Source organism: Chelmon rostratus, chromosome 21, assembly GCF_017976325.1.
Source record: "Chelmon rostratus isolate fCheRos1 chromosome 21, fCheRos1.pri, whole genome shotgun sequence".
In the NCBI taxonomy this organism is placed as follows: domain Eukaryota; kingdom Metazoa; phylum Chordata; class Actinopteri; order Chaetodontiformes; family Chaetodontidae; genus Chelmon; species Chelmon rostratus.
The window spans coordinates 3,638,201-3,660,591 of NC_055678.1; the positions used below are offsets into that span (position 1 = coordinate 3,638,201).

The 22,391-nt window shown below is 43.6% G+C and overlaps 2 protein-coding genes across 3 annotated transcripts in view; both read left to right on the forward strand.

Moving 5' to 3' along the window:
- The window catches only part of LOC121624547 (cGMP-dependent protein kinase 1-like), a 42,279-nt gene extending 36,223 nt beyond the window's left edge, over window positions 1–6,056 (forward strand). Inside the window, exons 1-10 of one of the 2 annotated variants that reach the window (XM_041962301.1) lie at window positions 272–503; window positions 687–783; window positions 2,352–2,491; window positions 2,819–2,908; window positions 3,724–3,865; window positions 4,260–4,423; window positions 4,522–4,644; window positions 4,736–4,798; window positions 4,918–4,984; window positions 5,503–6,056. In XM_041962301.1, coding sequence (XP_041818235.1) covers window positions 352–503; window positions 687–783; window positions 2,352–2,491; window positions 2,819–2,908; window positions 3,724–3,865; window positions 4,260–4,423; window positions 4,522–4,644; window positions 4,736–4,798; window positions 4,918–4,984; window positions 5,503–5,601 — 1,137 coding nt within the window. In that variant the 5' untranslated portion in view covers window positions 272–351 and the 3' untranslated portion in view covers window positions 5,602–6,056. Of the gene's footprint in view, window positions 1–271; window positions 504–686; window positions 784–2,351; window positions 2,492–2,818; window positions 2,909–3,723; window positions 3,866–4,259; window positions 4,424–4,521; window positions 4,645–4,735; window positions 4,799–4,917; window positions 4,985–5,502 lie in introns of those variants that run through there. The other variant, XM_041962300.1, reaches the window with a different exon arrangement.
- Window positions 6,057–12,631: 6,575 nt separating this feature from the next.
- On the forward strand, window positions 12,632–20,809 carry LOC121625336 (protein FAM13C-like). The gene is made up of 11 exons (XM_041963418.1): window positions 12,632–12,845; window positions 14,966–15,287; window positions 16,618–16,756; window positions 17,243–17,324; window positions 17,558–17,621; window positions 17,706–17,826; window positions 17,984–18,067; window positions 18,780–18,875; window positions 19,486–19,697; window positions 20,024–20,125; window positions 20,686–20,809. The coding sequence occupies exons 1-11, from the start codon at window positions 12,632–12,634 to the stop codon at window positions 20,807–20,809; spliced, it is 1,560 nt and encodes a 519-aa protein (XP_041819352.1).
- Window positions 20,810–22,391: the final 1,582 nt, after the last annotated feature.

A 22,391-nucleotide genomic window follows, 5' to 3' on the forward strand; every position in this document is an offset into this window, starting at 1 on the left:
GGGACGGCTCTCTTACGGACGCTGTGCCGAACATTCTCGTGAGGTCTGAAAACGAGTTCGGGTTGAACTGCTGCTGTTTGCACTTTCGTTTTTTTGTTTTTGACTGGGTGACGTTGTTGTGAAGAAACCGGACGACTTTTGTCTGCAGAACAAAGAAGCAGACCGTCCAGAAGTTCCTCCTCTAGAAGTCTAGTTATTCAGAAAGTAAAGTAGCTCTTGAAAGTTAGTGAGAAAGAGCGTTTCTCACTCAGTTCTTTGGTGATAACGTCGACTAAAGACTAATGAAGACGCCCTGCTGAGAGAAGAAAAATCCAGCTGGTTCATTGCTTGTGGATCAAATAAAGTTTGGAGATGAGAGAGTTGCTTCCCGTTCCAGCGAGGCAGCAGAGAGAGCGGATCACCAGCCTCCCTGCTCCTCCCTCCTCCTCCTCCTTCCCCATCACCTCCTTCACCATCCAAACCTCCAAAAAGTTCCCGTTCTTCCACGTTGTGAAATGCTGCAGGTACAGTGTGACTTCTGAGCCTCTTTATTTAAGGAGGTCAGGTGTGTTTTAGATTGATGTGTCAAACCTGCGCCTGCTCTGCTGCTCAATTGAAATGTTTGAGCAAAGTTCAAACACCTTTCAGACGTTTAAATGCTATTTTCCTGCGTCCAGTGAAGGCATCTCTGTGTCTCATGTCTCCAGGTACGAGGCAGAAAACGCCTTCTTCTCCAGTCTGAAGCTGACCGACTTCAACATCATCGACACGCTGGGAGTCGGCGGCTTCGGACGCGTCGAGCTGGTACGTGTGTGTGTGTGTGTGTATGCGTGTGTGTGTGTGTGTGTGTGTGTGTGTTCAAGTATTTGCAGTAACTTTCCAGTAAAGAATCAGCGCTGGTAACTGGAAACCAGTCATCATGTGAGTCTGGAGATTTTCTGAGGTTCTGTGAGGAACCAAAATAACCAGCAGAACCACGGAGAAGCAGAGTTGTTTATATCTTTTCTCCGTGATCTCGTCATGCTGCATCAAAGTTATAATTTTTCATTCAGAACAAGTTTGTCAGATATTAAATTTCAGGCCTTTAATGAGTTCGTTTTGTCTTCAGGAGTTTCTCTCAGACTTGACGAGTTTCTCAGATCATCACCCCCATCGCAGCTGATTTCATTTTTATCTGATTTACACAACTGTATGAATCCTCTCGTGTGTACTCAAGGTATGAGTTGGTGGAAAAAGTGGAGGCGGGTGGGGTGTAGCGGGTGGTGCATTGCAGCCTCAGGGGTCGAGTTTCTCCGCAGCAGGGGGCGGGGTTTGAGGGTACTGAAGATCAGAGGGGAAGCCCTGCAGAGGGTTTGCCCAAAAACAGGTAGGAGTCTCCACTCAGGGTCTCCCATCATCCCTCTGGAGATATTTTTAGTCGGTTAGTCATAGTGTAACTGTGATCGCAGGAAAAACCTGACCTCTGACCTCCACACTGCCTGTCTGAACATAACCGGTATCACTCAGGCAGATAGTTGTCATCGTCTGCAGGGTCAGAGCAGCATAATTCCAGTTTCGTACAGCTGGACATGAGCGACGTTTACATCTCAGCGTGGTACTTTTCAGTTAAAGCTGCTTCACTCGACACCCAAAACAACATGATTAAAGTCAACGTGTGAAAAGTTTAAGTCATGAACTTTGCACAAGAACAGCTCACAACAAACTCAGGACAAATAGGACAAATTACATCTCCTCTGTTTCAGTGTTTCACTGTTTCAGGGACTAAAGACATAATTCTTTTTAGTTGGATGATGATGATAATGATGTATTTTTTGGTTTCTGAGAGGGTTTAATAAACCGAACATGTTCACAATAATTATCTCATTAACACGCACTTACTTTATGTAGGTTTAAGGTTGGAAAAATCACCTTCTTCCACATTTACAACATGAAATACAGACTCAGCATCAGCTTGCTGTTTATGACCTCTTGAAATATTTAAAACCAAGAAACTAAACACATCTCGCCTAAATGTAAGTAGAGTAGATGTTTGGTATGTTTGGAATCTTTGGGACCTCCACTCCGCTTTTTAGGTTATATATAATACAGTCGTGACATCAAACCCTTCACAGTATTTAAAGTAACCATGTGACGTTATTCTATTTTCGTTATTATCAACAAACCCCATGCACGGATATGTCTCAGCCCATTGGTCCCCACTGAAGCAGTAAGCTTTAAAAAAAGCTCACAAATATTCAGTTTCATGTTTAAAATGGTTTTGTTGGGGACTATTTTCAGCAGCTGCTCTGAGCGTGAAGACGATATTTGTTGATGAGCAGAAGAACAGAGGATGTTTCCCGCGCAGGTAGAACTGACTGCATGTTTGTCTTCAGGTGCAGCTGAAGAACGAGGAGGCGAAGACGTTCGCCATGAAAATCCTGAAGAAGCGTCACATCGTCGACACGAGACAGCAGGAACACATCCGCTCTGAGAAACACATCATGACCGAGGCGCACTCCGACTTCATCGTCCGGTCAGTAGAACAGTCTTCACCTTCATCATCATCGTCGAGGTCATTTATTAAATGCATCTACAGCAGCTGCAGAACAAATTCATTTTGTTGTGAAACGTTATAAAAAATGTTCTATTTTTTGTAGTTTGACAAACAAATCATTAAAGTTAAATATAAATGCAGGACAAGAATAAAAAGCATATAAAACACACAGTAACGGGACGCCATCGCAGTAGAACACAGCACAGCAGTTCGATGCAGCGACGGATGTCACAGTGTGCGTCCCACATATGTTTCCCCCTCAGTTGCTGCTCCAGGTTCTGATGAAGCTTTCCTGTTTGTGTTCAGGTTGTACCGGACCTTCAAAGACAGCAAATATCTGTACATGCTGATGGAGGCCTGTCTGGGAGGAGAGCTGTGGACGATACTGAGAGACAGGTAAGCAGTTTATCAGTCCTCCACACACAGTTTCACCTGGACAGGGACCAGCGGGACATTTTTACCAGACCAGCCCACCACCACCAGCCCTCCATCTGGACACAAGACTTTTGAAGAAGTTCCTTGGACTCTGGAGACTTGTCACAGGCACAATTACAACTTACATTAATCAACAGATTAAATGAGTAACAGTGAACAGTTTTTAAAAGTTAGCAGCAGTAAATGTTTGGAGACATAAAACAAGGACACCTGAGCAGAAGGTAAAGGTGGAGGTTCAGTTCAGGCTGGGGTGGAGTTCCTGCTGCTATTCTTGCTGGATGTTGGGCACTGGTTCTTTCTCTCCTTGTGAATCACAAATGATCGAAGTTGGATGAACAGAACATTAAGTTACCGTCCAGCTGGTCCCAGCGGCTCCTTTTTAACTGAATTTATTAAGTTTTTATCGTCTGTTCTCAACTTCTTATTGATTTTAACGTTCGCACTGACGATGCTTCTGATTAATTTGCTTCTAGTTTTGTAGTTAGAGGCCCAGCACACATCAGAGGGTTTACTGTGGACCTCCTTACTACCCTCAAGTGTTGATTCTTTTTGTTCTGAGCAGCTTTTTATTTCACATCACAATCATGTTTTGTTTGACTTGTGTTTCTATAAATGGCAATTTAAATAAGATTAATAATAATAATAATTGTTATTATTATTATTATAGAAACCTGAAAGGTTAAAGGGATTAAAATGCCTGAGCAGTCCAACCGAGGGGCAGAAAGACCCCTGTGAGCCGTCGGTGTCTCACAGTTCTTTAACTTTGTGTGTTTCAGGGGCTCGTTTGAAGATTCGACCACCAGGTTTTACACAGCCTGTGTGGTCGAAGCCTTCGCCTACCTGCACGCCAAAGGCATCATATACAGAGACCTGAAACCTGAAAACCTCATACTGGACAGCCGGGGATACGCCAAGCTGGTAACTCCATGTTTCCTCACAAAATACATATTATTATTATTATTACTTATCTAACATCTAGTGGGAATCAGTGCTGCTGTTAGCAAGCGAGGCTAAGAAATTATCCTCTCAACCTCTGTTGTGTTAGAAAACGTCCAACATGGAGGCACAAAAGTGACACAACGAAAGTCTTGAAACTAGATTATGACTTGTGTCTCAGTGGAGATTTTATCCAGACGGTGGTGTGAGAGGAAAAGTCAAACCCTAAACCCAACCCTAACCCCCAACCCTTTGGTGATCAGGAGTATCAGCAGCAAAATTAAAAGACTGTCTTCATTTTCTGTTTTAAACATTTTTGAGATGGGACAGTAAGAGTTTCACATGATTGCATTCATTCCCTTTTGTCTTTTCCCAGGTGGACTTTGGTTTCGCCAAGAAGATCGGTGTCTGTAAGAAGACGTGGACGTTCTGCGGAACGCCGGAGTACGTCGCTCCTGAGATCATCCTCAACAAAGGTCACGACGTCTCCGCAGACTACTGGTCTCTGGGCATCCTGATGTACGAGCTGCTGACGGGCAGGTGAGGATGCAAACAGACACAACAGAGGAGGGACGGTAGACTTCAGTCGAGTCAAACTGCTGCTGTTCAGTGTCCTACAGCCTCTCTGTGGTCTCCAGTCCGCCGTTTTCAGGTCCAGATCCGATGAAAACCTACAACATCATCCTGCGAGGCATCGACATGATCGAGTTCCCCAAGAAGATCACCAAGAACGCCGCCAACCTCATCAAGAAGCTCTGCAGGTAGGTGGCGCTGTGTGCCAGAGCAACACTGATTATTAGTAGTTTTCAGCTCCAGAATAAATCTTTAACACAGAACTGCTTGTGTCAACAGAGATAATCCGTCAGAGAGACTTGGAAACCTGAAAAACGGAGTCAAAGACATCCAGAAGCACAAGTGAGTGAGCTGAGAGGAAGCTGACGCCTGATTGGCTGTTTCAAATCAAGCTTACGCTAAAGTCTGTGAAAGGGCCATCCACGTGTTGCCCTTCGACTCATCTCTCTCTCTGTGCTCAGGTGGTTTGAAGGTTTCAACTGGGAGGGTCTGAGGAAAGGAACCCTGACTCCGCCCATCACACCTGATGTGAGTTTATTTTAATATACTGCGATGTCTTCTACAGAATGTAATGTGTCCTCAGTTTGTTCGCTGAATTCAGGCCATGATATGCGTTTGGAAGTTCTGAAAGATTATTTTTAACATAACTAAGAGAGAGTTTAAAGGTAAAACAGGTGGCCTTGGTATTATTATAGCCAGTTTGCGTCTGGCTGAGGGCATCAGTTGAATTTCTTTCCCATCTTTGTCTCAAACGCAAGATAGTTCATCAATTAAATACCAAAGAAATGTAAATCCAGTTCTTTTTGAACTCAGTCCTCATCAGTTGTTGACATTATTATTAGCTAATACAGCCAGATATTAAATAGATAGGTACTTGAATTGAATGGATGGTATACTGTATATCATCATATAACCCAACCCTGCAGGCGAGATATGAAACTTTCTGTTATGTCGATAGTTTGTCATCAAGCAAGTCTATAAAAACGTACTTTGTTTGGTTTGCAGGTGTTGAAAGTGTTTGACCGTGTTCCCTGTTGTTCTGTCAGGTTTCCTCTTCAACCGACACCAGTAACTTTGACAGTTTCCCTGAAGACACAGATGAGCCGCCACCGGACGACAACTCCGGATGGGACTATGACTTTTAGTCCAGCTCACATCCAAACCCAAAGCCGGACGCCCGACAGCTAAAGGACGACCTCTCGCCGAGCTGATTGAAGATGGCCTTCATGGGTCATTTGGAGGACGTTTTTACTCAAATCTCCTTACTGTGACTTTGACTGTGTTGTTTTTAACTGGACCCTGTTTGGACCCTCGATGCTTTGTAGCCACAGTGTGTCACCAAATGATTTGAGTACTGAGTGTGAAGAAGGCAGCAGATGGAAAAAGAGTGGACACCAGGTCTCGCTGGTCAAACTGGTCCAGTCTGTTCCCTCTAACTGGAGGAATCCAGGACCTGCCAGAGCACGGAAGATGAGGTGGTCCAAGGATGAGACAAACCACCTGTTCACATCAACAGTTTGCCCCTTTTCTCAAGACCAGGGCCAGTTGTTTATCATGTCTCTCAAGCGTTGGCAAAGCATCCAAGATGTTTCAAGATGACACATGCCTGGTTCAAAGGGGTACAAGCATATTCTGAGGATTACGTCTGGAGAAAGATCGTAGCTCCTCCAGAGTCTAGATAGCTGTCAGAACTCTGGAACATCATCGCTTCATCCACGAAACGTGTCCATGGGGCAGAAAAGATGATGCCTAGGAGTGTTTCTTTGAACCTGGAACAACCCTGATTCCTTGTTTGGCTACAGCTGAACTTTGCGTACGTTCATGCTCACAGTACAGGCCTTGCTTTTTGCCCCGATATATTGCTGCAACACTTAAAGATAGCTTGGATGGCAGTTACTGATGGCGGCATCAGTGAAGACACCAGAGGCTGAAGCTGGTGATTCCCAAAGGGGGTCCGGACAAATGTAGTCACAAAGTGCTTCCCTGAAGAACAGACAAGGCTGGACTATCAAACCAGCAAAGTGGGCAAGTGATGCCCTGTCTCATTTATTTAATTGCTAGTTTTGCAAAAATTTCCATTGTTATTATCCTAACATGGTGCGTATGCTTCATTAAGTTTGTGTTCAATGAAATGGACGTACAACAAACCTGGGCTGGGGTCATGTGTCAGTGTAGTGATGCTGGTTGGTTTCTGGGGCTCTGTGCAGAACAGTTTGGGGTCTCAATGGGGCCCACAGCTCATTTTTGTCCAAGGGGCAAGGAAGCTGCCAAAGGCTCCAGATACTCTGCTCAGATACGTACCTCCCAATGGCGTCTTAGACACAACGGCCCTGTTATTCTGCAGCCAATGGAAAGCCTCTGCTCCCATCAAGTGTCCTTGATCACTGGCTGACACTTGACCTTTGACTCCTTAAAGGGAGATCATACTTCTGCTACCACTGCCTGTCCCGTGATATCTGCTGTCTGGGGCTTTTCTGCCCCTTTGAACCCAGGTCTGGCTCTCTGGGAGCAGGCTAGAGGAGTGATGGTTGCAGGATGAATTTGTGGTCCAAGTGACAAAAAGACGCCACAAACCACACAAGGAAAAATGAACTTAAGACCGAGCAGACAAACTCGAGGTCACCATGATGCCTTCACTTATCCTTTCATTTTCGGGAACTTTAAAATCCAAAGACAGAAAGAGGTTTTGGTGTAGCAGTCGTGGTCCTCCTCTGTGGATGATGATACGAACATTTCTACTTTTAAACTTTCCTTTCTGTCATTCGTTATGTTGTGAATCTTTGGATCATAGCATGAGAAAAGATATTTTGTACATATTTCCAAAACTTCCTACATATTTTTGCACACATGCACAAACACCCTATTCTCACAGACACATGCACGACTTGGTTGAATTTCTTATGAGATGCTTGTTTCAAGGTGTTTCAAAGTCGGGCGACTTCCAGGATCAATCCTGTTTTGTGTCTTGGGCTCATGATCTACTTGCTTTTTAATAATATGGTTTAAGACCATGAATCTCTGCCTCTCTCTCATCCAGAGGTCTGGTGTTGTGTTCACTTATGAATGTTCCCAGTTGTTAAAAAAAAAAAAACAAGCCAATCTGAGCATTGTGGGCAGGACTTGGAATAATGAGGTCATCTTCTTGTGCCAGAGAGGAAGGAGGCCACACAAATGGAGACGAGTGTAGATGATATTTCTGCAGCTGTGACCGTTCTATAAGACAATTTACAGAAAAAAACTAAACTTAAAACACTGACAGAACAATGTCACCAAAAGGGTCCATTTAATAGCTTTCAGTCGTATTACACGATCTTCCTCCACAGACAGATTTTACTTGATTTGAGATAGCTTCCTCGGTCAGCAATGAGCTGTCAGCCACGTTTTCACCGCAAACATGTACGAGAAGTCTTTAAAAAGAAAAGAAATGTGAATTTCTATCCACCAACGACTGAATGGACCTCATTGTTCTGTCTACAGTTCAGACTCCTCAGTCAACATATTTCTTTGATCAGATGATGATTGTTGATTAATTAATGTTTGTAGCAGCCTCGATCAGCTTCTGTGGCAAATCAGAACGATGCTGAATGACGAGAAAAACAAAATGTTGACGTTCAGTCAGTTTATCAGGACTCAGAATATATTTCTGGAAAACTTTAGAGTGAGACTCGAGGAGGTTTCAGGGCAGAAAACAACAAACCGGCGGTACGATGGAGTGCAGGGTACACAGGGTTAAAGTTTGTCAGAAAAGAATAACGAGAAAGAAAACCTTCATCAGCAGTCACTCATTTCACATGCTTACAGTAACTCCACCACAAAGAGAACATGTAGAAATGTTGAAGTACAAGTACCATCGTTGAGGTTTGTATTTGTTCCGCAAACAAGAAGTTTAACCATAAAAAAGTGATTCATCTCTTTATTTCAAATTGTATTTATATTTTGTGGCCTTTTGTAAAAGCAGCCGATAGTTGTCTCACTTTGCTAAGAAGCCTTTGTATTGGTCTGAATTTGTTGTGATATTTTTGTAAACTGATCATTGATGAGACTTCTGTGAGCTCTGCATGACAATATTGGGAAGATGTGTCCAGTTTTCACCACCAGGGGGCAGAATACAGTCAGACACTCAACAGCAGACCAACAGACCAGACAGAGTGGGCTCTAAAGCACCAGTTCAGCAGTTTAGGAAACAGTTTTAGTCTCTTCCATTCTGAGAGTGAGATGTACAGAGCTGGAGTCAGGACATCATTAGCCTAGCTTAGCATGAAGCCTAGAAGCACAGGGAAACAGCTTGCGTGGATACTGTGAACTATGTCTTGGTGGAAAGCCAGTGAGGGATTGTGTCTGTAGCTGAGGGATCTGATTCTCAGTAAACCCAGTTACCAAACCAAGTTAAAAAAACAAAACTCGTGAAATATCTTAATTTAGTCCAGTGATAAGTAATAATGTTAACTTCACCACTGTACACACACTGAGCTGTGAACAATGAAAACCATAATCATGAGTAAAAACTGATTAAAAAAGATGTGTTTGGACCAGAAGAAGAAATATTAATGTGCAAATATTCATGTTGATTCTTAGTGATGATATTTTGTGGTTATGAATTTGTGTGATGAAGCTCGAGTGTCACTGATTTATTTGTATATACTTGGAATATAGTGCTTTATGATGTCTCAGCTGTTTGTAGATTATTATTATTATTATTATTATTATTATTACTTCTACAGTGGCTGCTATGGTAGCTGCAGAAACTTTCTGACTCTGTCGTTCTGTCTCTCAGTTCAAAAAAGCTTTATGGGCATGACTGTTAAAAACAAAACAAACAAAAACAAAGTTTGCCAAAGCAGTTTGATCTGTTGAACAAATAAAAGCTGTTAAAAAAAACTGGGCTCTGCTTCTCATTTTAAACAGTTTCTTATTCAAAAGCCATTTTCAAGTTTTAGTTGCACCACCTGCACATTTGAAGATAAACTTCATCTCATATAGAGTTTCATTCGATCACCGACAGTAAAGAAAAAAGAGCAATTGAGGCCATTTTTCTTTTATTTTGAAGGGTACTCCCGGATGTTGCCCCCGTCTTTTATGTAAACTTGAGCTCTTTACTCACGTGCTTCACCACAGAACAAACACTTTAACAAACATTGTCCTTGTCCGGAACTCGAGAAAAACACATCAGCCAACAGATAGAGACCAGATTTACTGTGAGTCATATTTTAAGGATATCACCAGAAAAAAAAACCCTGTTATTATATTTCACTAACGTGTTAAAGCATAAATCAAAGTCAGTTCAGGTGTTCACCGGCGTCTCGCGGACATTTGTTATTAACGTGAAACGTACAGAAAGCAACAGTTACAGTTACTGAACTTTCTTCCTGACTTTGGCACCTAGTCCACCTCAGCTCGTCACAGAATTTGTTCCGAATTTAGGAATTTTTTGTCGTTTTTTTGTTTCTGCTTTCGGGGAGGACCTCTCACTGTCTCCCGTGCTGCACTACCACTCTCCACCTGAGCTGCGCCGGTGTGCCGGTGGGGGCGCTGTGGTACCAAAACAAATATCACTTAAACTCGAGACTTTTCTGTAACGTTCCTAATTGATGTGTTACAGATTATAACACATTGCAACATCTAAGTCTTTCTGCTATTTGAAGGTGTTCACACATGTTGGTCAGGTTTTCAGCTCAGAAACAGACAGAACAGAACACCTGACTGAAGTCTGAATCCTGATGAACACCGTGGTGTTCCATACTGGACTCAGCAACATCCCTTCCCTTGGCCCCGGTCCTGGTTCCATCGGACCAGGTGTGAGCTGAAAGGGATTGTGGGATTTCTGTTGTGTCATGTGCTGCAAGGCGAGGAGAGATAAGAGGAGGGGGAGGAGGTGCTTCTGAGTCCTGCCGTCACACAGGACATGTGGTCTCCTGACTCCACTTCATGCTCCTGATGGAACAGAACAGACTCAAATACTGGATCTGGACTGGACTACGTCTGGACTGAGGCTCTGAACATAAGCTAGACTCTAGTTTTCTCTTGTAGAAGCTGTTTATCAGGTCCCGTCTTGAAAAGAGACACTCTGTAGTCATTCTCTGGTTTAAAATTAAAGTGCTTCAGTTCTGGTCCCAGACTCAGACTCAGCAGCTGCAGGACCGCCTTCCCACCAGCTGACTTACAACAAGATCACAAAGAGGTGGCTCCTCGTAGACCCTGTTTACACCTGACATCAACATGCGCCTTTGAGTGATCAGATCATGAGTGGATGGCACTATAAGAGTGAATGACCACAAAGTTGCGTTAGATCCGATCACTCAGACCACTTTCTGATGTGGGCTGTGAGGCATGAAACCACATGACATTTGTGTTAACGCTAATGCGTCCTGATGCGTCCCTGACAAGGACATAACAGGAACAACCCTCATCATTGTTTACTGTGGCAGAGACACTGATACGTATGGCTGTAAGTAATATTACACAGTGCTGAGAGAAGAAGAGTAGAGTAGTACTAGTAGTAGTAGTAGTGGTAGTAGTACATAGTACTATAAAATGGCAGCATTTAATGTACAGTTCAGTGTATTTATGTAACTTTTCTACTGTGTTGCTCTGCCTCAGTTTTACGGTTGGTTCAATTAAACTAGAAGGGATCCAGTAAAGAGTGAGACACCAGTCCAGTCTCAGGCCTGTACTGGACTCTGGACTCTGGACAGGTCTGACTATGGATCATTACATGAACAACATCAACAACACATCGAGACACCCCAAATCTATACGACGGGACGGTCTGAACGCTTTCTCTGTTGATCAGTGACAAGGATGCAGGAACACTTACATGCTGCTGCCCCGGTGCATGATGGGAAGCTTTAGCACACACCTGCTGTCAGGACACTAAGAGACCTGCACGGTCTAAACCTTGGTGCCTGTAATGTTTTCATTTTTCTTAATTGCTGCTGTTGTCCACAACATTAAGGCTTGTAAGCTGTCAAAAAGAAGCTTTGGCCATATTCGGTGTCCTGGGGGTGTGTCAGTATGTAAATGAGCCTGGAAAAGCCGATACATGATGAGATTTCTCATGTTTGATGGATAAACTGTCCTTGACACTTCTCACATTTAGGCTGAAAATCTGGATGTTATGGAGTTAAAATGCTGGAGGATGTGTGAAGAAGAGAAGCACGCAGCTACACCTCCTCCTCCTCCTCCTCCTCGCCTTTTTATGAATGAGATCTGAACACACGCACACAGTGATGCCAGAAACAAGCCCATCCCCCACTGCTGCGGGAAAAACCTCACGACCAGAAAGAGAGAGAGAGTGAGAGGCATCCCCATGTGTCTCATAAGTCTCTCTGCCCCTCTCTCTCTCTCTCCCACCCATCTCAGGAGACAGAGTTGAGTGAGCAAACGCCACCTCTCCTCCTCTCCATCCCTCCATCCTGCCTCCTCCCTCCTCCCTCCTCCCTGAGCCTGAGGATGAGTAATCCAAGGCGGGAGGATGAGAGAGGTGGAGAACTAATGGGAGACCGAGAGAGAGAGAGAGGGGAGGGATACCAGCGCAGCATCAGCATCATCATCATCATCATCATCATCAGCGAACGTGCAGAACGAGAGGATGAAAATTCAAAACCTCTCAGCTCCTCTTTCACTGCTGAGCTCAGTCACTCCGGAGGTGACTAATTCCTGGACTGTCACATGCTGGCATGCTTTAGGATCCTAATTCCACCAATCATGTGAACTGGCTAATCGCTGGAGTGAAGAGAGAAAGAACAAACCAAAAGGAAGACGGAAGAATATTTGTATTCCTGAAATGTTCACTTGCATATTGTGCGTAACTGACTAATCTCTGGAGGAGCTGGTCAAGCAGGAGACATCATGCCTTGTTTTACTGGATGATACCTGACTAATTCATGGATAGGAGGTAACTGCCTCATCTGTTGGATTGTGGGGACAGACTACATGCTGAACAACAAGCCTTGTCTTTAAATATCCATTCTAAAGAACCAGCTACTTACAACGTCTGTGCCTCCTGTCCACAAGTGGTGCTTCAGAGGCTGGGATCTGGCTAATATCTGGAATATTTGATCCATACCAGCAGCTCACAGCCTTCATATCCTAAAGGCTGGACTATCATCTGAATTACAAGTCTGCATACCAGCCTCCTCCTGGGACCAGGTTAATCTCTGGATCAGTGTGTCTGGCATGTTCTGCTTCTGCCTGCAAAGTTCCCTGCTGAAGCTCCAGGCGCTGGAGGTGGAGGGGGGCCCCTCGCTGGGTCCGTCCCCAGAGGAGAGCCCCCCTGCCCTGGGTAGCAAAGAGCAGAAGAGCCCCTGCGGACCAGTGGAGCTTGGAGGGAAGGAGAGGAAGACGCTGGCTCTCTGCCACAACGTCCCCGCCGATGAAAACAGCCCACCAGGTACATGCACCTATCTGTCTGTCTGTCTGTCCATGCACCTGTCTGTCCGTCTGTCCATGCACCTGTCTCTCTGTCTGTCCATACACCTGTCTGCCTGTCTGTCCATGCACCTGTCTATCTGTCTGTGCACCTATTTTTTTCTTCTCACTGCTTTCAATGCTGCTGTAATGCCCAAATTTCTCAGACTGGGGATAAATAAAGTTAATCTTATCTTATCTTATCTTACCGGTCAGTCTGTCAGTCTGTCACTGCTGATGACTTCACCATATTACATGTTAACGAGTCATTGATGTATTGATTGTGGTCTCAGTCTCTAACAGCAGAACAACAGAAGTAATTTTCTTTTTCCAGATAAAGTCCAGTAAGTGTCCTGTCGAGTCTGTGTCTGTCCTGTCCTATGATGAATTCACAACGTTACTTGAAAACACTGTCAGCAGCGTGGACAGTGTGGAATGATTGAGAGCAGCAGAAATAGTATTACTACTATGACTAGTAGTGAGCGAGTAGTTTCCAGTGTTGGTGGCAGATTTCCATCCTCCCTCGTATTGATTCACATCCGCTGTTCTGTCTCTCTTCACTGCCCCTGCTGTCTCTGCTGAAGCCTCGCTAAGCTAACGCTAAGCTAACAGTGCCAACAAACCACAGTCTGGACCATCAGTGATGTGGGGGTGTGTTAAAGCTACAACTGGGTGTTAAGTCTCTCTTTAAGCCTGCATAGTTAGGAAAGTGTAACCATAAGCTAGGTATATACTCATGTGCATTATGTAAAAATTTCTTTTTTAATGTAAAAAGTGGAAGATAGGTGGAACAGCGAGCGGTTGCTGCTGCAGCCTCCACTGTTTAATTATCTACACAGGGCCAATAAGCAATAACGTTAGTTAGCGATGCTTGCTAAAGGCTATTAATCACGTCTTACTCGGTTTAAAGGTGTTGGTGAGTTCTGCTGCTCATGTGACACAAGCCTTTATATGAAGGGATTCTTGGACACTATAACTGAGCACATAGCCTCACGTGCTGCACAGTGTTTTTACTCTGGATGCTGCTCTATAAATAGCAGCACACACAGAGCATGGCTGGTGGCCCGCTGTGCAGAACGAGCAGAGTCATCACAAGGACTGAAGCTACCACACACGCTGATGAACACGTTACTGGACCGTATGGACTGCCGTCGGTATCTTTACTGTGTCGGTCAATAAGAACACAGACAACGAGTAATGAGATCAGTGCTTCAGTTGGAACAGAAAAGGTGTCTGAATCTGGACCAGCAGCTGTCGGGACTACAGAGGTCTGCTCAGCTCCACAAGCCCAGATCTGATTCCCTCTGAAGACCCGACCCCTGATACACAGCCTCTGAATCTGCTTTTACACATTTTAGATTTCTTCATTCACTCCTTATATTCCACAAAAACAAGCAACAATAGTTGTAATTAGTTGAAACAATTATCTGATTAATCAATTTGTAAAAAAAAATGAAACAATTTTCATATTCGATTAATAATTTGAGTATTTTTCAAGCGTCAGTGACAAAACATCTTCTCCAGTTTTGCTGCTTTTCATTGTGGTTCTGTTGATCACTGGGGAGGTTCCATTGGTCCTTCAGGTGTACAGGACCTTTGGATGGTTCTGGTCGAAATTCAGGAAGTTTTAGTGGTCCTTTAGGTGGTTCCGGCAGGTTGGTTCAAGCTGGGACTGAGGAGCCTCTAGAAGAGCTTCTCTATGTCCTTTAGGTATTTCTGTTGGTCATTGAGGAGGTTGTAGTGGTCTTCTTGGTGGATGTTGTAGTTTTTTAAGAGGTTCTAGAGGTCCTTTCTGTTCTTGTAGTAGTCCTTTAGAAGGTTCTATTGGTCCTTTGGGTGTTTCCACAGGTCATTTTGGTAATTATATAATCTATATTTATGTACTGTATGTAAGTATGTCTTCATAGAAGAAGTTTTTATTGTTGGTTTTACATGAATAAACACTTCAAGATATCATTATATCTGCTTATATCTTCATCATAGTGAGTTCTAAACCATTTATTAAAATTCAATATTCTTTAGAAATACAGTAGAAAATAAAAATGCTAAATGGGGAACTTAAAATATTACTTAAATATGAATCTGTATGTTTTGTGTCTGCAGAGCTGCTGACGGTCCTGACCAGACCTCCACTGTCTCCCAGACATCAGCCATTAACAACCATCCACCCTGGCCAGCAGCCCCTGACCCCTGACGGAGCAATGCCCCCCAGCCCTCACCACTCCCCCTACTCCCCCCAGAGGAGCAGCCCTGGAAGTGAGGGAGGAGGGGGAGGAGAAGGTGGAGCTGGAGCTCTCCTCCAGCTGCTGGCGGGTGGCCCCAGCCCTCTGCCCTCCCCCCGCTGCTCCAGCCTCAGCCACAGCCTGAGGTTCAACTCCGACCCTGACACTGCACCGTCACCACCCTGCAGCCAGCAGTACATGCTGTGAGTCTCACCTGTCTGTCTACCTGTCTGTCTGCTAACCCTTCTGTCTACCTGTCTGTTTTTTGGTCTCTTTGTTTACTGGTCTGGTTTGGGACTAGACTGGAAACTTTTTAGCTATGACTAGGAACTGGTGACATAATTAACTACTTTGTTATTTGCTTGACTGGTATCTTGACTTGGGACATTTTCGAGTTAACCTAGGACTTATTGGTACGTTCAGGAATCACGTACGACTACACTACTCAAGTGTCCACGTCTTTTTGGCAGTGTAGTGTATTTTTAATCCACGAGGAAGATGGTGGAGGTTTAAGAAAATTAAGGTTCTCAAACATCTATTCGATAAACGAAGCAGTAGTTATCTGTCAGACTCGTGTTTTTGAGTGAAGGAGGACAGATTTCTATTAGTGGAGACGTTTCAGTGGACATTCAGTGACGCTTCTGTTCGTCTTTCAGCTCCACAAACATCCTGTTACGTTATTTCTTAGATAAAAGCCTGTGAGAGTGCAGCTCTGTCTGTCTGCTGCATTAACACATACAATCCATCCGTCTTCCTCTTCTGTTTTCTGACCCACAGCCTGAAGCTGAGGGTTCAAATGTGTTTCTGACCCAGTTTATGGTCTTAATGTCTCCACTTCACTGCGTCGTCCCCTCCGTCTCTATTTACTGAAGAAAAGACGGCAACAGTCACACTGAATCTATTTCCTGTGTCTCACGCTCATTTTTATTTGTCCATCCTTCATGTCGTCTTTTGAATAATCAGCTCATATTCTTTCTCTCTTCATGTTCAGACTCAAACCAACAGTGAATGCTAACTGCTAACTGCTAACAGTTCTGCGTATATCACATTCTGATCTTCTTCCTCTGAGCCATACAGCTCCATTAAAACACATCAGTGAGCCTCACTGTTACTTCATCAACATGAACACACACACTGTAGCTTGTTCTGACTCAGTCACACACACACCGTCCTGCTGCCACACACACTCACTACAGCACCAAATGTGGATTAATCCGCCGCTGAAAGTAGTCCCAGTTTGTCTGATAAAAACTACAGTGAGCAGCTGTTTGAGGAAATTACAGATCCTTTTAAACATGAAACTAAGTATTTATTAGGCATTTTTTAAAAATTTACATCCTCAGTGTTGAGAGACAGACTGTTTCTACATGTGTATTGTTTAAACCCAGAAACCTTTTAAGTCCAGTGAAGGTCCAAAAATTTCCAAACGTACAAAATAACACAGGCAAAACAGATGACCAGGAAAAATCAACCTGTCTGTCTCTCTGTCTGCCTGTCTGTCTCTCTATCTGCCTGTCTGTGTCTTGTGTCCAGGTGTCGGGGTCGGGACAGGCCGGAGTCCTCTGAGGACGAGTGTCCCTCCTCCGTCCCCTTCCTCAGCAGACAGATTCAGACCCTGAAGAAGAAGGTCCGCAGGTTCGAGGATCAGTTTGAGCAAGAGATGAACTACAAGGTAAACACAGCAGGGAGCAGGACTCCAGTCCATTATCAAATCCAGGACCCAAAGGGGCTGTTTCATAAAGACAGGTCCTAAGGTTTAAAGCTTTATTATTATTATTGTTTCAATCTCAGATTATTTTGGGGTATTTACTTGATTTTCTTGTGATTTAAAGGTATCTTATCACCAAATTAACTGTTGAGATCTGCTGAAATAGCTACCTTTATGCTAAGCTAGCTGCCTTTAGCAGAAGTTCTCCACCATGAAATGATTCAGCTGCGTCCTCCATTCAATTAAGCTGAATAACCAAAACATCAGTTCATCACAGATAACAACGAGGACAAGATCAATAATTAAACTTAGCTTTAGTGTTAGCTGAGGCTAGCTGCAGCTACCTCACACTTGTTAAAGCGTCTTACTTCAGCCATTTCGCTCACTTGAGTCCAGTTTTTACTTGTTGCTGTGCAGAAACAATGTTGATGGTTTTCTTCTGTTTGTCAGCCGTCCTACAACGATAAATACTCCAACCCCGAGATGATCCGAGTGATGAGCGAACTGGCAAAAGCTCGCAAACAGCTCAAAGGTAAAAACATTGGCCGGACGTGTCGATGTGTCTGAACTGTTCACAGATCAGAGTTCCAGTGATAATCTGTCCTGCAGCAGCAGAGATACAAACAACCAAATGATTTAGAATGTACAATTCAGCTGCTTGTCCAAGTGGATTTGGGAGGTTTTTAAAATTTTAATGAGGACAATGTACTTCAAGTATTAAAGTAAAAGTACTTACATACTGTTGTGGCTGTCTGTCTTCTGCAGAGCTGAGACTCAGACAGTCAGTGTTTGAGTCGCAGGAGCAGGACGGTCCAGAAAACATCTGCAGGTAAGACCAGCATGTCCCTCCACATCGACTCTGTGATTCAGGCCATTGGTCCATCAGTCTGTGTACAGTAACTGTGTCCTGCAGGCACTCCTCCGGCCAGCAGGGGGCATCAGAACACAAACCCACTCTGGAGGAAACGGTGGAGTCTCTGTTCAGACGACTGAGAGAGAAGAGACAAACTCTGGGCCTGCCAGACAACATGAAGGTTGATACATCCCAGAATGCAACACTGATGCATCCCCCACCAAACTCATTTTATTCACCTTCTTCTTCTTCTAGTGTGTGTTTGTACTTTTTTCCACTGACAGAATACTGTGTGTCTGTGTGTGTGTGTGTGTGTGTGTGTGTGTGTCTGTGTGCAGGAGATGACTCAGGCTCAGATGGTGTTGGAGAAGATCACGCTGCAGAAATGTCTGCTGTACTTTGAGAGTCTTCACGGTCGTCCGGTGAGTCTTTAGCAGCTTCATGTTGAGTGACGGCGCCATCTAGAGGGCGGATTGACAGACAGCACGCGACCAGAAAAATGAAACCTCAAACAAAGGACGAGTGGAGCGTGAACAAACGTGAAAAAGTTATAATATGAAGGGAACATCTTTAAATATCTCCACACGGAAATCTGTCCAGCTAATATATTCAAACAAATCTATAAAACTTTAAGTGCTCGACTAAATTTAGTCCAGTTTAAACAGACTGTCAGAGGTCTTCTGTTCTATACTGTCCTCATTGTCTCCAGTAACAACAGTCCTCCGCTCCCTGACTTCATGTTGACATTATGAGCTGACACACTGATCTCTGATGTTTCCTTACCCTGAATACACTAAAGATTATTTCATTATAATGGTCTTTTCATTTATTTATTTTAATTTTATATAATAATTAGCCGCCACCCTGATGAGCGTCACTAACCCAAACTACCCACTGACTGTTTTAACATCTCATTACTCACTGTCACTGCCAACACACTGTGAATTTCACTGTACATGTTGTTTATTGATTATTGATTATTTCATTGTTTATTTTAGTGCACGACTAATTGTTCAGTCTTTTGAGTCGATCGACAGAAAAAGAACTGATTCAGAGTAGAACCTTTCAAACCCTGAACCTTGATTCAACCAATCAACTCATGTCTGTCTGTCTCTCTACCTGTCTGTCTCTCAGGGAACCAAACAGGAGAAGAACCTGGTGAAGCCTCTTTACGACAGATACCAGATGATCAAACGTTTACTGTGTGCCAGCCCGACTATCACCACCATAGTGAGAAGAACACACACACACACACAACTATTACACTAGTAGCACGCTAACATTAGCAGCAGACAGGATGGAGGTGGAGAATGAAAACCTTGGACAGGAGCAGCTAACAGGAGCTGCTAACATCTAATTCAGCAGACTGTTAGTGAGACAGTTTGACTGAATGTAAACAAATGCAGACTAAAATCAGGTCTGTAAAGAGATCAGCATCATATGTTGCTGTTAGCATTGTAGCATCCATCAAATTGGCAGCAACATCTGTGGACGCCCTGCAGACATTACCCAGGGCTTAAAAACTCCACTGATGAGACCATCAATGAAAGCTGAGGCAGTAGAGGACAGACGTCTGTCCAACAGCCTTATGTCAACGTCAAGTCTCCATCATTATAATCAGTTTTTTGTTCATATTCGTATGGAAATAAATGGCATTCACGTTTTTTTAGTGGTTGAAGAAGACTTCTTTGCATCGCCCCACTTTTCTTAAACCAAACCTTCACCATAGTCACCATATGGAGGATAAACTCCGTAGTGCAGCTCTTTGGGTCAACGTCTCAGAGCAGAGGAGTTGTTTCTCTGCTCAGTTCCTGTTGTCGTGACTCCATCTGTGTCTCAGGAGGAAGAGGACGGTTCTGATGAAGACTCGATGAGCTCCACGACAGTCGGTCAACTTCCTGTCCCGCCTCCTCGCAGACCAACCCGAGCGGCTGCCGGCGAGGAGGACAGCGACCGGGACAGCGACCCTGCCTTCGTGTCCCCGTTAGATGAGGTGAAAGGCGTCCATGAGAAACCTGCTGTCACCATGGCCAACCTGCACGAAGCGTCCAGGTCTGGATGTTTGGTTTTTACAGCGAAGGTTCAGACGTTCTGACTGCTGAACAAAAACCTGCAAGTTCTGCTTAAACACTTCCACTTGTACAACGCCATGCTAACATTAGAGTTACTATGCTATGCTAGCTTCTATTTGAGTGTTAACATGCTATTGTAGCAGGCTAAATGTTATTCCAAACATGCTAACATTCAAGGTGGTACGTTACTATGCAGTGACAAAAAAACTGTTCAAAAACCCTTAAAACGTGAGGTTAAAAATGGGGGTAACTCTGTGCAGTCTGTCCAACCTCAGTAGACTAAACTCTGTCCTCCATCCAAACCAGGTCTCAGCTGCTGCAGTGTCTGCGAGAGACGAGGGCAGAGAAGAAGACGAGACGTAAAGCTCTGAGAGAGTTTGAGGACGAGTTTTACCGTCAGACAGGAAGGTGAGAAACAGCAATATTTCGTAACCCGCAAATGCGTGTTGTGTAATATATCTAATAGCCAATATGAGTACTCCCTCCAGAAGGGAAGTGGGGCTTACCTCCATAGATACTGCATACCATAGTGATGTTTTTTTCCAGCATCAACTATGAGTGAAGTAACCTCGAGAGCTGCCACATGTTTGTTGTGATTATTGCACTTGACCAAGTTTCATAGGATGTACAAACGAAGAGAGACGGACCCCTTCTGGAATCTAGACGAGTATGTGAATGCTTTAATGAAGTACTGCCCCCTACTGGCACTGCTGAGTAAACATACTGAGGGTTTCCCCCAGCTGGACAGTCTGCAAAGCACATTTAAGTCATTATTAATGAGATATTATGCACACCTTTAATAATAAGTTATTTACGGTTGTGCAGGTTCCAAATGGAGGACCACAGTGCTGGATCAGTTATAATTCTGAAACGAAACACAGTGCAGGCTGCCAGTTTTCTCTTTTTTTGTTGTTTGTTGCTCTGTTTCTTCTGTGGTTACGCTCATACAAGCTCGTGTCTCCTGACAGAATCTGCCAAAAAGAAGATCGTACACCGATGAAGGAGGAATACCAGGAATACAAACAGCTGAAGGCTAAACTCCGTCTGCTGGAAGTCCTCCTCAGCAAACAGGAAGTTCCCAAAACCATGTGAGAGGAAACAGAAGCTCCAAAAATCTCCCCCCACCCCCAAACTCTTCATGTGATTATCTGAGAGGAGAAAAGGTTTTTCTATGTTAAGTTATGTTTTTCTAAGTTCAGCGGAGAGGAAGTGGCTTGAGGATTGTGTTGATTGTACAAAGAAATTTGTAAAGATGCACCAAACACACTTTTCCTTTCCCGTCTATACTTTTCATTTAGCATTTAGCTTCAGAGTTTATCATGTTGGTTGTAGCGTGATAATACACCCCATTACCCAGTCCATCTGATTTGTCGTTTCTTATGTTTTGATTAGTGTGTGACATGTTCATCCAGTTCATTTTCAGATGGCAGAAGCTGGTCAGGTTGTCTGAAGCAGTTAGCTTTGTTATGTCGGTCAAGAAACGACTTTTAGCACATGAACGTTCCATTTTAATGCTAACATGATACCGTTACATGCTTAATATTTTATGCTGACATGCAAATGTTACACCTTTGTTAATGTGATAACATGCTACCACTAATGTTAACATGTAAAGTCGTTTGAATGTTAACGTTCTAAATGTGTCATGTCCAGTGTTAGCTTAACTCATGCATGACTCAGCTGTAGCTACTTAGATTAATGGTAACACACCATACTATGCTGACAACTGTAAGCATGGAAGTTGATAAAGAAATGTGTACATGTTAAGCTAGCATTAATGTAACATATCAGCATAGCATTAGCACATTAACTCTAATGTTAGCATGTGAGCATGAAACATTGAGCATGATGTAACATGCAATGTACATTCAGCTCTGAGCCATACTGAGCAGCAGGACCTAACACTAGCATGTTAGCGTCACACAGTTATCATGTAAAGGTAAGATGCTAACATTGAACCAGATAAAAGTCAGTAGAATCTGTTTTTTTGTACATTTTTGGTGCATCTGGACTTTTCTGACAAGAACACAAGTCTCAGCACTTCCTCTCCAAACTGAACATTTGTAAAACTGTAAATATTCCAGCAGAGTTTTCTAAAGTTTAAAAAGACACCAGGCTTTTCTCTGTCCTGTCAGTGGAAACTTACCAGCATCCTACAGTGTGTAGTTATTTACCTGCTTTAAGTCTGAAGTAATCTGTACAGCTGAGTTTATTCCAGTCTGGAAAGATAAGGATGTTTCTGGAGTTGAAACTAACTGTAGACGTGTATTCCTTCCATCTTATTTATTTTAACGGGCCAAAGCATTTTTTATATGGGACTAAATGTGTGTGTGTCAAACTGAAAGCACTTTAACCTCTCAAGACAAAGACAAGAGTTTATGAATGGCTTCCTTTAAGAGGGTGGCGGCAGATTTTATGATGAAGCTCAAGACAGACAATTGACAACGTAAGTCAAGTCAAAGTCAGCTTTATTGTAATATCAACCAAGCATTAGAAACCTCCTCATAAAGCAAGGCATTATGGGTAGAAGGAGGGAAGCAGTAGGGTTGTACCTAACTGTTAATTTAGTTATCGATTAATCTGCTGGTTATTTTCTACACTAATCCATTAGTCTATAAAAGGCTAAAAGAAGAAAAACATCGCGTCTGAGAGGCTAAAACCGTCTGTGGCATTT